General features: G+C 36.8%; 2 protein-coding genes across 2 annotated transcripts in view; both read right to left on the minus strand.

Annotated features, from left to right (window-relative positions):
- The window catches only part of LOC106884286 (single-strand selective monofunctional uracil DNA glycosylase), a 32831-nt gene extending 26027 nt beyond the window's left edge, over positions 1-6804 (minus strand). The window contains exon 1 of the mRNA XM_089341796.1: positions 5695-6804. The gene's annotated coding sequence lies outside the window, so the exon portion shown is untranslated. The remainder of the gene's footprint in view (positions 1-5694) is intronic.
- A 171-nt stretch (positions 6805-6975) lies between these two features.
- LOC106884289 (membrane-associated progesterone receptor component 1) lies at positions 6976-9194 on the minus strand. Its single transcript, XM_014935591.3, has one exon. The coding sequence runs from the start codon at positions 7760-7762 to the stop codon at positions 7124-7126; it is 639 nt and encodes a 212-aa protein (XP_014791077.1). The 5' UTR covers positions 7763-9194; the 3' UTR covers positions 6976-7123.
- Between the last annotated feature and the right edge of the window lie 4745 nt (positions 9195-13939).

Raw genomic sequence — 13939 nt, forward strand, 5'->3', positions numbered from 1 at the left:
TACTCCTACAATCGCTAACCCTTTATCACTCTCCTTTCAGACACTTGAAAACTTACCCACCCATCCTACCCTATTCCCTCTTATACTCCAAAAGTCTACATGGTTCCGGGTTCAGTCCCCCAGTGTGGCACCTTGAGTAAGTGTCTTCTACTATAGCCTCAGGCCGACCAAAGCCTTGTGAGTGAATTTACTAGACGGAAACTGAAAGAAGCTCAATATATATATGTGTGAGTTTGTGTGTGTGTTTGTCCCCCCCACCAACGCATGACAACCGGTGTTGGAGTGTCTATGTCCATGTAACTTAGCAGTTCAGCAAAAGAGACTGATAGAATAAATACTCAGCTTAAAAAAAAAAGGTACTGGGGTCAATTTATTTGACTATATATATAAAAAAAAAATTCTTCAAGGTGGTGCTCCAGCATGGCCACAGTCTAATGATTGAAACAAGAAAAACAAAGATAAACTAGAATGAATTTGCTGTGGAGTAAAGGAAAAGTCTGTTGTGTCTTGGAGTGCTAGAAGAGTTGTGTCCCACCCACATTTCACCCACTCTACCCTAACAAACCAAACTACAACCCTTTTAACAGCATCTTTCTCTTCCTCACATTTTCCTCTTCATAAATTATGATTGTTTACCAATCCCCTTTCTTGCCCTCACTGTATCGCTGCTTCCTACACCCACACTCTATTTTTCTCCCCAGGTTCTACATTCATATTCTTGTTACTTGTGAGTATACCCTAGCACTACACCGTCTCTCTTCCACTTTCGCTGTTCCCTACTCTCTTGCCTCTTGTTTTTCCTCTGACCTTTATGTCAGCGCATTTGTTTCTGGCTTCTTTCAGTGGGTAACCATGTACCTCCTCTATAGCAAGACACCTATTTCTGTTACACACTAACCTTTCATCATCTGATACTGGATCACCTCCACCAGTGTCCCCTCTGTTTAGGGCAAGACACCTGCCTCTATCTGTCTGTCCCTTTGTCACATTCTAATCTTTCATCCTCTGACACAAGTTCCCCTCCTCAAATCCCTGCCCCCACCTCATAATTCCTTGTATTGTGAGTTACTTGGTTACCCTGCCAGTGCTGGTGCCACATAAAAAAAAACCATCCAGTCCACACTGCAAAGTAGTTGGCATTTTTGGAAGGGGATCCATGATGCCAAAACTAGCCTCACCTGTGCTAATGCCACGTAAAAAAAGCACTGGGTCCATTCTTCTGAGTGGTTGGTGTTAGGAAGGGTATCCAGCTGTAAAATCCCAGACAAAACAGACACAGCAGCCTAGGGTAGTTTTTCTACCTGGTTGGCTCCTGTCAACCGTCCTACCCATCCGTGCTTCACACAGAAAAAGCATTGAGTTACAAACTGGAGTGTTTGTTGACAATTTCTCTCAACAAATTGCTGTGTAACATTATATTTTCAAAGAAGTATGGAATAAGAAGAAAAAGAAAAAAATCCCTTATCTATTGTATTGTTAATGTTGAGATCTGAACTTCTAACATGAATATTCTCACAAAATCAACAGAAATAAGCTGTTTGAGAAGTGTATCCAGTTAAGTAACTTTTCTCACAATACATACAAATAAATATACTGAGGTGTTTAGAAATACTTCAAAGGCGTAACAATGGAAATATAGCTTTGCTTGAATGATCACACATGCAAAAAGAGTAAGCTATCCTTGTGGCCTGGCATTTTTGTCATGGAAGGCTGGTAATTAATAAAACTGCTCGCGTGATACTTATTTGCAACCATCATGTGATATCAAAGATAAGGGTCACACATAGACGCATCTACCAAATCCACTTGTAAGGTTTTGATCAACCCAGGACTACTGCACAGGGAGGAGCAGCTACCGTTGTCATTACCCTGCAATATTTATTTATCTCATAAGAGAACAGAAATAAATCTCGTGTTAAGACTTGTTAAATCTTTATACTAATATAATCATGAGAAAGCAGAATAGTATTAAGTTTTTAAAATCCTTTTATAGATATGACTGCTTAGATAGAGATAAATCTATGACAGCACTTCTAGACAAAGGAGGAAGCAAGTCCAGAGTAAAAAGAATATAGTTTTCAAAGATGTCCTTCTTCTGAGACTGTACCTTCAGTTACTTCCAATGTGAACTTTACATCTTTTCAAATGTTAACCACTAAAATAAAAGGTTGCAAGAAAAAAAAAGTAGAAGACACTCATCCTGTGTGGCACTTTGGGCGTCTTCTACTATAGCCTTGTGAGGGGATTTGGTAGAAGGAAACTAAAAGAAGCCTGTTGTGTGTATATATATATATATATATATATATATATGGGCGCAGGCATGGCAAGTAGTTTGCTCCCCAACCACATGGTTCTGGGTTCAGTCCCACTGTGTGACGCCTTGGGCAAGTGTATTCTACTATAGACCAAATCTAATTGTTTTACTTGTTTCAGTCATGTGACTGCAGCCATGCTGGAGCACCACTGCCATAACCAAAGACATATTACTTCATCATCGTCATTTAATGTCTGCCTTCCATGCTGGCATAGGTTGAACGGTTTGAGAGGGGCGGCCAGGTAGCAGACTACACCAGGCTACTGAGTTTTGGTATGGTTTTTACGGCACTTAGATAAAATATAACTGCTCAAAATTTTCTTTTAGCAAGTACTTTTTTCCAGACTTATGGACAACTGACTCATTACATATATACATATGCTGATGCCATGTAAAAAGCACGTGTTAGTGCCCTATATAAAGCACCTAGTACACCCTGTGGATAACATGACAAAACAGGCAATTGGAGCAAAGGTCGCCATGACTGATCGCTAAATCCACAAGTTTTTTTATTTATTATTCTCTCTCTCTTTATTCCTCATACTCCATTCTGTTGAAGAGCATAGGCTCAAAATATGAAGACTTTCTCACTTTCCCGAGCGTCAAACTAATACACCTGCTTGTTGTTCATACACCTGTCTTTGTCTTTTGTTTTTCTGTAAATTTCAGCTATATATATAACCACATATGAATTGTTGGTGATTTTCTTCTTCCATCTTCCCTTCTATTGGATTTTCCTGTTTCCAAAGAAGAGCGTGTGCTCGAAACGTTAAACCATCTTTCTTTCCTTCCTTAAGTATCTGCTAATACTTTACATGTACCACATCCTCGCATTGTTGTGCTTTTTTGTTTGTTCTCCTTTTTTGGATATATATATATATATATATATATATATATATATATATGTATATAGATAGATATACGAGAGAGAGTTCGTTACATGGTACAGGTTTGGTGGGAACAAATAGGATATATAGAACTAAGTATAGAAAGTATATAGTATATAAATATTTTATTTTCAATTGTCAGAAAGTTACAAAAGTGACACAAGTGCCAAGAGTTCTAGTGTCACACACTAAAATCTGTCCTTGAGTCACTTTCACCACTTTCTGCCACTTGAAAATAATAAAAAAGAAGAAAGAAAAATGAAACCAACATAACATGTATGGGTTATTAAACACATTGAGATTGAAAAGAAAAATGTGTTCAGTCCAGGTCAAGCGATGTCAAACAACCTATGATTCAAAACCCTCCAACCGTGACCCCCCCCCCTCCCACGGCCGACCTTCGTAACACAGATCTAGGCCAAATGTATTCATTGGTTTATCTGTTGAAAGGTGATGAAATTCGAGCCACCACCACATCAGGGTGTAACTTCCACTTATTTAGGTTTGGACAGAGGTAAAGAATGCGTACACCACCCGTTTTCGGCGTAACCTTGACCCTAAACGCCGAAAACGGCTTGTGTGCGTATTTTTTTTACCTTCGCCTAGGTTTGTATTTCATTTTATTTCTGCAAGTGTCTCTGCTATTGTCCGAAATATCTAGATACAACGGGACGAAACTCGTTAGAAGAGACATTAAACAGTTGAGCTAATCTTATGGTTCTCAACGGGGTCCGATGAGATTTTGTCGTTAAAAACTTATGTGCAATAAACTGGTTATACTCCTTACTTACTATACACAAAATATTTTGATTTTTTTAAAATACAATTCTTCATATTAGATTATAACAAATATAATAGGGAGTTTTTAGGCATCGAATGGCTATGAGAGTTCCCTACCACCACCAGAGTAAGAAAAAAAAGGGATGAAAAGGATCATTGAACTAACCAAATATATAAGGTAGATGCGTTGAATGGATTTTTGGAATAATTAGAGCTATCATTCACAATCTGAGAGAAGAAAAAAGGACGATGGGTTGTCCCTTAAAGTTTTTAATATTCCTGTGTTTTTATGCAATAGGGGTGAACGATTGGAAAAGAATTTGTTTTTTTAGATCCCAAATTAACTTTAAAAAATATTTTCACTCCTCAATTCAGTGGTTACTTTGAAACTCCGTTAAAAATAGTTGTGGTTGAAAGGTTAAAAAAGATAATGCAATTTAGAAAATAACATTAATAGGCAAATAAAGGAGATAAAAATGAAGTTTCGAAGGTCAAAGAACGAATATCAACATTTAGAACCGTAACACATATTATACATACAGGCTTAAAATTCAACTTATGACGTTTCGAGTTACGTCTTTTTCGACTTCCGTCGGTTTCTGCTAACATATTACAAGCAAAACACTAAATAAACAACACACCTAAAAACCAATACCGAAAGTGGGGAAATCAAAATATGTGAAAAATACGAACAATCCATTTATGAAAACATATATAGGCTAAAACATTTTTCAGTGGTTTTTTTTCTTCTTCTTATACGTCGTTTTTTGAGTCAAGTAACATATTTGGGAATCAATTACCGACGTAAGTTGAGTTAAGCCTGGAAATGTACACACACGTATCTATATGTACAGGGTGTCCACAAAGTCTGGGTACATGGGGATTAACACATACTTTAAAAAATTATTATTTCTTATATTTAATTGTTTATGTTATTTTATTTACTTCATGTACCCACATGGGGATTAACACATACTTTAAAAAATTATTATTTCTTATATTTAATTATGTTATGATTTTATTTACTTCATGTACCCAGACTTTGTGGACACCCTGTATATATAACCGTCAGGTTTAAATAAACCAGCTGTCTTTAGCGGATGTCCTCTTTCCATTGCAAGTACTCTTAGACTGGATCGGAAAGTAGCTACCTAGCTTCGATCCGACTAATTTTGGAGAACACCAAATGAATTAAAATAGGTGTTGGCTGTGGTGAAGTCACGTAAAGGAAAATTAAAAACAAAAAAAACATATACGAGTCCCATTTTTGTTGTTGTTGTACTGTGTAATCGTTAGATTTTACATGTAGTTTTTGGGTCACAAATCGGGGAATTGAAGGATTTCGGAAGAGAAAGGATTAGAAAAGTAGGGGCGACTACAATAAAGGGTAACTGGGGACCGATGTTAAATGAAATGGCGGGAAACAATAATGAAAACAAAAAAGGAAGATAGAAAGACAAGGAAAGAAGATGAAGTGAAATCAAGAGATCTAGAAAGAGAGGGAAAATTTGGATGACGCCATGCTTTGGAGGCAAAATAACTGGGAAACAAAGGGTTAAATAAACAGGGTTAACATTTATAAAACAATAAAAAATCGATCTTTTTTTTTTTTGCTTGCAATGTTGAATATGGAACAAACTGAATAATTTTCGTGAGAAATTGTGAGAAAACTGAGAGACAGACATAAAATAGAGTAAGACACCCTAAACTTACATCATTATCATCCTTCGTCTGTTTATTTTCAAATAGAAAACATTGACTCCGTTTAGATATACCACAGGTTATATATTATATTATATATTTTAATGTTGCCAACACAATTTGCCTTTTTTATTATTATTTTTTTTGGGGGAGTGGGACTTAAAAGTGGGGGATCATTTCAAAATGTGGATTGGAGAAAGCGGACTGCATGTCTTTTTGATTTGTACTTTTAATTGCGGTTTTAATTATTTTGTTGTGATACAAAAACGAAGTAAATTATTATTTTATTACACAGTAAATTCTAAAGAAAGGTCGGGTGTTTAATTTAGGGAGTAAACAGTAACGAAACGCAATCATCAAATATGAGAATTAAAAGTATAATAATAATAATAATAATAGAGTAATTATTATGTGTTTATTTATGCCTGGGCGTGGAGTGTTGTGAGTTTAGGAAACAAAGATCAGACAAGTTTATTTACAATATATATATATATATATATATATATATATGTGTGTGTGTGTGTGTATATAAGAAGATATGATATTATTAGTATTTTTAAAATAAAATAACAGCTCACAATATACACTGAATCAACTTGAATAACAGGATTTTGAACAATCTCAACACAAAAATATATCAAGCAACCATTTAACCATCTGGCCAATCCTGTTACAATGAAACACATTCATGTATGAAAGTGTACACTTGGGCAGCTTATATATATATATATTCACACATTTATGAAAGTATATTTATTATGATGTATTGTGTATGTACTTTTGCGTATATTAACAGCGTAGAATGTAACTTATATACATACATATATATATATATAAACAGTGTAGGGTATAATTATGTCGTGTGATATACGTGTATATAAATGTTTGTGAATGTGCATATGTGTAATTGTCTATGTGTATATATATATATATATACACACACATACATACATATATATGTATATATATATATATATATACATATATAATATATACATATATATAAAATATATACATACATAGAGAGACAGAGAGATATTTACTGAAAACATTTAAATCATAACATTAAAAGGCCAAAACAACGTAATTTTCTTTGAAAACATTGAATGACATTCCATCCCAAGTACTTACCAAAAATCTTAGATTTTTTTAAGGAGCTGAACAAACTTCTTTTTTTTTTGAAATTGCAAATATTATTAATAATAATATTATTTTCTTTTATTTATGTATCAAAAAATTCCATTTTTTTTATCATGTGTTGTGTATGTTTTTTTTTTTAATTAAATTTCATCATTTGAGAGTTTGGGTTTTTTTGTTTGTTTTAAATTTTAGTTATTATGTCCTTCGAAAGAAGAAAACATAAGAATTTTTTTTTTTTTTTTCAAAAAAAAAAAAAAAAGGAAATTACTCGTAAACATCAGCATCATTATTATTATTATTATTATTGGCTTTTCGTGTCATCTTTATGAAGCGAAGAGTCACCATCTTTCCCGCTGCTTTTGTCAGTGTCTCCGTTCGGACTCGATTCATCCTCAGAATCTGTATATTCCGTAGGTTGTTCACCGTCCCTTAATAACTTACCAACAATGTCATATTTTTCCGTAAATTGCATTTCCCATTCTTGCATGCGACTCATTTCGGCCGATGTCAAGTCACTGAGGTCGTCATATTCGTTTTTTAGCGCCGATTCCTTCACAGTAAACAAAGCCAGGGCCCGCGAAGCATCGCGGCCAGCGAAGACCGCGTACGGACCGCCGGGTCCATAGAACTGTTTACCACGGGTAACATCAAATATTTTACCGTTGACAGCTATACAAACCCGACCGTCTTCGTCAGTGCCATCGTACTTCCTGAGTTCTTCGATCGTCATGTCTTTCTTTTTCATGCGAGGTATTTCCTTTTCAGCAACATGTTGCGGGCGTGGAGTCTGTCTGCTGGTCATTATCTTATAAAACAGGAAACTACTAATAGCCAGAAGGATAACGTTTAAAGGGTTAGAAAATACTTCATTGAATATATTCCAAAACATGTCTGTGTAACCATCTCCTCCACTCTGTAGTTCTTCTTCGTTACTCGCCATTACGACAAATATTTTTTTTTTAATCCTTTTTACGTATGATAAATATCCTCTTTCGAATAACAGGATACGACAGTATCTTCACCTTGTCTTGGATAGTTCAGTTTATTTCGTTAGCTTGTTATTAGTAATAGCGTGTCTATGTGTTCATGCGTGACGAAGAAAGCCTGGCAAGTCCTAGCCATGCATGGAGGATCCGCTAAACAACGTTGTGGACGTCCACTTCTTTAAGCGGTGACTGATTGGTCTGTTACACCGTTTCTTCACCGCTGACCTGACCCACATATACATAAGACATACTACATATATATATATATATATAAGGTGACTACACACACAAACTGTTTCCTTTTGCTTCTTCCTGGCGTTTGCTATAAACAAGCCAAATAGGTTTCTTGGAACAGAATCTTCCTGCAGGCACACACAACTTTTATTCTAAGATGTAGCTTTATTTATTGATGACGCGGCCAACGAGGCAGTAACTACATGGTTGCTCGGCCTAGTAAAAAGAAAAAAGCAACCAGATTTCACATATATATCCGTGTGTTCATTCGTGACGAGAATAAAAAGGCTTGCCAAGTCGACTGGCCAGACGTGGAAAATCTGTTAACGTTGTATACGTTTTGTATTTTTTAAAGCGGTGACTGATTGACCCGCTACACCGTTTCTTCACCTCTGACCCACTGTTCACGTATATGTACACACCCACTCCGCTTTCCCTTGTCCTTCTGTCTGACGTTGTTGTTGTTTTTGTTTTTTTTTATAAACAAGCCAACTCAGCTTCTTAGAGCAGACTCTTCTTTCAGACGCCTACCTTTTTATTTTAAGATGATCAAGAAGGCGGTGCCTTGGCAGAATCGTTAGTGTTATTGAAATATCGAAATAGAATGCTTTGTCGTATTTCTTCGGACCCTCTACGTTCTGAGTTCAAACTTTGCCTTCGCCCTTTCGGGGGCGAAAAAAAAAATAATAAAGTAGCCGTCAAGTACTGAAGTTGATGATAAAATAAATAAACGAATACCGGTCTTGTGCGTAAATCAGAAACAATTTATATAAACCAGAGATGAGAAACCTGCGGCCCGCGGGACTTTCTGAAACAACACGTCCAACGAAAAATTACTTTAAATTTTTTTTTTTTTTTTTTGTAGCAGTGCGGCCCGCCTGATGATGTGTCACGTCTCAGGCGACCCATTTCTCGAAGAAAGTTGTTCATGCTTCATACAAACGATCGAACCAACGAGACTGTCACTTACGGGGTCGCTCGGCCAGCAAGAAATAGCAGTCAAATTTTTACACTAGAGCGTCATTTTTATTTTATTAATTCAATACGTAGCAGGGTTATAAAGCGATCACCGTCTCTGTCGCTCTAATAATTGTGCCAAAGGACACAGTTTATGCTTATAAAAAAAAACAACAAAATAAAACTAAAAAAGAAAGAAAGTATAGTCACGCCTGGGGGGACACCTATGATAGTAGGTCTGCTGAATCACGGTTGATCTGGAATAAAGAACTAATATATATATATCAGGAGAGAGAGAGGTCGCTCAACCTGTTCGAAATAACAGCCAAATCTCATTCAGAAATGTTGGAAAATGTAGTCCGATATGTAAGTAAAAGATGGGATGGTCACGACTGGAGTGTCTTTGACGACAGATCTGTTTGATCGAGGTTAACTTGAAACTAATTAACAATGCGGGACAGTTTCTACGTGGTCGATTGACCTAATTAAAAAGAACAGCTTGGTAAGATGCTTGCAAGACAACCACATGTTTCCGGGTTCAGTTCCACCGCGTGGCACCTTGAGCGAGTGTCTTCTACTATATAGCCTCGGGCCGACCAAAGCCTTGTGAGTGGATTTGGTAGACGGAAACTGAAAGAAGCCCGTCGTATATATATGTATGTGTGTGTGTGTGTGTATATGCTGGTGTGGTTACGTCCCAGTTACTTAGCGGTTCGGCAAAAGAGTGGACCTTTTCCTATTCTTCAGTGTGTTCCTTTTTCTAAATAACTATAGCGAGTGATTTGAGAGATATTTGGCTGCTATTACTAGCAAATCGAGCGACCACGTAGTGGGTTATTCGCTGGCATATTGATAATGATGTTTGTTATTGTCGATGTTGTTTTACTCCTTGGTCAGCTCTTTGATCAAAAGCATACCGACCGTGACCCTTCTGTCTTTTTTCTCTCCTCTACTCAAGGAGCCCAGGACTGTATTATGCAACCAGTTCTTTGTCAAGATGTTAGGAAGTGACTTGAGAGATTTGGCTGCTATTTCTAGCAAATCGAGTGACCACATAGAGGTTTACTCGTTGGCACCTTCTCAGTGTTGTTTTATGTTAACCCCAGGTCAGCCCTGGTCGAACAGATCTATCACCAAAGGCATTCCAGCTGTGACCATCCCATCCTATCCCGTCATTTTTTTAACCCAATGATTTCTTTCTCAAGATGGTAGCGAGTGAATCGAAAGAGCTTTGCCTGCTGTTTCTAGCAGATGGATCTTCCACGTAGATATAAACACGTGTTCGGGTCGTTGACTGTGTTACGCTAAATAAACAGAACAGGTGACCCCGTTATTAAAGCTCCTTTTACAATTGTGTGGCATAGAAAATGGGATGAGAAAGGCTCTTAAGGCATTCATTATGGAGGTTTTTCTGAGGGACCCACGATTTTATTTACTATTCGTTTTAAACAAAACAGTTTTTCATGTTTAATATTGATTTAAAGATCTGACGCATTTTCGTAACGGTATTTTGTATCTTTTCTAAGTTGTTTCTCGTGAACAAACTTCAACAGTTTCAGCTAGAGGTTCTCAACCTTTTTAATACAAGGGCCAGGTCCAAAACCTGGATTAGAAGGTGGGGATGGAGGGAGCACCAAAAAATGTAAAACAAGTCGACCAAAGACGAATTTCCCACCCCCAAAACCACCCTTTTTACAAATTCTTTTTTTCGACACGGGAATTCGAATCTGCAAAATAATTGGCAAAAATCGACATTTCTAAACTGAGAAGCAGGCGCCATTTTAATGCTTTGTTTTCCCCAGGAAGAAAAGGGAATGTTTCATTGCTTAAGATTGTTGTCTAGTTTCTCTTTGAAGCGCAAGAATGGCTTTCCTGTTGGTAATTGGCCAAAGAGAAGCTGCTTTGCAATTCTAATATCACTCATACATGAGAGATGACCTGACCATGTGTATATATATGGATGTGTGTGTGTTACTGTCTCCTTGCTTTGATACTATGTAACAGTTGTAAACGAGCATCACTGTCATATAAGCAGTGTCGTTCATTTCTAATCTTTTGATAAAACATTTCTAGCCACAGGAGAAATATTACCTTACTTAGAAATAGGCAAGGGTTGGCAACCAGAAGAGCAAATGGCCATAGAAAATTTGCCTCAACAAACTCCCTCTGTTCTCCGCAAACATGGAAAAGTCAATGTTAAAGACTATGAAACAATGATGAATTAGTTTAATATATATTGTCAGAGCTCTGTAGATTCAAGGAATTTGAAATAAGATTTGTAACGAGGTGAATATTTAATTACGTTCAGAATTTAATATGTTAGATATATCTCCTAGTTTTTGACCATTTGATTTGGTTCTGACCTAGAACTTTTTTTTATCAAGACTGGAGAGATAACAAGGTTGGTAACCTTAGTAACATACAAATGCAAAAATGCTGTGTAATCATGATTCAGCAAGTTGAAGTTGTTTAGTCATGCATTTTGGTGTGTTTTGCATCGTGATGCACCAGAGTGCTGAAAGCTGAAAGGGTTGGGTTTCGTTTTAACCCTTTGGTTTTGGGGTTACTCTGTCAAATGTATTAACGTTTTGAATCATGAATTATAATGCATTATAGGTGGAGGCATGGCTGTGTGGTAAGAAGCTTGCTTCCCAACCACATGGTTCCGGGTTCAGTCCCATTGCATGGTACCTTGGGCAAGAGTCTTCTAATATAGCCTTGGGCCGACCAAAGCCTTGTGAGTGGATTTGGTTGATGGAAACTGAAAGAAGCCTGTGATGTATATATGTGTGTGTGAGTGGATTTGGTAGATGGAAACTGAGAGAAGCCTGTCATGTATATATGTGTGTGTGTGAGTGGATTTAGTAGATGGAAACTGAAAGAAGCCTGTCATGTATATATGTGTGTGTGTGCGCGCATGTGTCTGTTTGACCCCCCCACCACTGCTTGACAATCAATCTAGGCTTGTTTACGTCCCTGTAACTTGGCAATTCAGCAAAAAGAGACTGATAGACCAAGTACCAGGCTTTAAAAAAAAGTACTTGTGTTGATTTATTCAACTAAAAATTCTTCAAGGAGGTGCTCCAGCATGGCTGCAGTCTAATGACTGAAACAAGTAAAAGAAAAAAGAAAAAAAAAATCTCCCACTTACCTTTAAATTCAATACCTTGTAATATTGTTTTACCTTGTAATTTCAATAGATTTTATTTGCTATCTGCTTTATCTTTTGTTTGAATATAGCTAGAGATAAAGTAAGGCTGTCAACAAATGGTTTGAAAGAAGTTAATTTTTTTAATCCTCAGCTGGAAGATAAGCTGAGAGGTCATTCAATGCAATATGGAGAGTCTATACCTTGAATAAAAGAATCAAGCTGAAACTTCTCAACACCCTTGTCTTGTCTGCAGCATTTTGTGGGAATGGAGCATGAAACCTAGGGTTTCTGGGACCAAATGACAGAGCATTTTGGGGAGTGCTGTGAATCATTTGGGTGGCCCTTTAGATTAACCAATTCAGTTGTGGATTGAGAATGGAATAAAATTTAGTGGTGATGGTCACACAATGAAAACTGCTATATTTTGGCCAGGGTCTCTGTTCCTACATTTCCAGTGGTTGTGTGGACAGAAAATGAGCTCACAGGTGGCAAAGTGAAAAATGGAGTGATGATATCAAGGACTGGATGAAGAGGCCCCTTTGGTTAACTGTAAGGCTGCAGCATTAAATTGCAGTGTAACAGACACAAATACACACACACACACATATATATATATATAAGACGGGCTTCTTTAAGTTTCCATCTACCAAATCCACTGACAAGGCTATAGCAGAAGAAACTTGCCCAAGGTGCCATATAGTGGAACCAGACCCAGAACCATGTGGTTGGGAAGCGAGCTTCTTACCACTCCTGCACCTATATATATATATATATATATATATATATTAGAAACTCTGCCAAATCAGATTGGAGCCTAGTGTAGCCATCTGGTTTCACCAGTCCTCCGTCAAATCGTCCAACCCATGCTAACATGGAAAGTGGACGTTAAACAACGAACGAACAAATATATATGAATGTGAGCCATCATGTCAAAGAATAGCCACACTGTTTCCTCTGTATATCATAAAAGGCAACCAAAAGAGGTTGAGGTAGGATTTGCACTCTAATCTCGTAAAAACCACCAGCAACGGCTACTCAAGCAAACCGATGGTTCAGAAATGAAGAAACTTTGCTTGAGATGTACTTATTTCTAAGAAAAATTTATTGACAGATTTTTTGCACTTTGTAATGGTAATTTACCCAACATTTCTGCATTTGAAAATAAATCTTATTTGTATCTTACAATACACATTTCAACGCTTATAAGAGAAAACAAATGTAAGTTTGTTTATATTTATATACATACACACACACACACATATATATATATAAATATATATATATCAGCATGGAAAGCAGACGTTAAACGACGACGACGATATATATATATATATATATATATATATATATATATATATATAGAGAGAGAGAGAGAGAGAGAGAGAGAGAGTTTGGATAGCTCCATGTCAAAGCGTCTAACTCATACCAACATGGAAAGTGGACGTTAAACGACGACACACAAACACATATCATGACCAGAAATGTGCAATTTACAGAATCTTAATTATACCAAGGGCAACAACTCGTATTGACCTTAATCTATAACAAGGAAGGCAATCCGATCACTCGTCTTTGTCTTTCGACTGCGGCCATGCTGGAACTCCATCTGAAAAGGTTTAGTGGAAGAAATCGATCCCAGGACTTATCTTTTAAAGTCTGATATTTATTCTATAACATTCTTTTGCTTGAACCACTAAAGAGACGTAAATAAACTGACATCAGCTGTCAAACAAAATCAACACATATATACATAAATAAATACGGCAGGCTTCTACACAGTTTCCATCAA

Source organism: Octopus bimaculoides, chromosome 25 (genome assembly GCF_046866305.1).
Source record: "Octopus bimaculoides isolate indiv1 chromosome 25, ASM4686630v1, whole genome shotgun sequence".
Classification (NCBI taxonomy): Eukaryota; Metazoa; Mollusca; class Cephalopoda; order Octopoda; family Octopodidae; genus Octopus; species Octopus bimaculoides.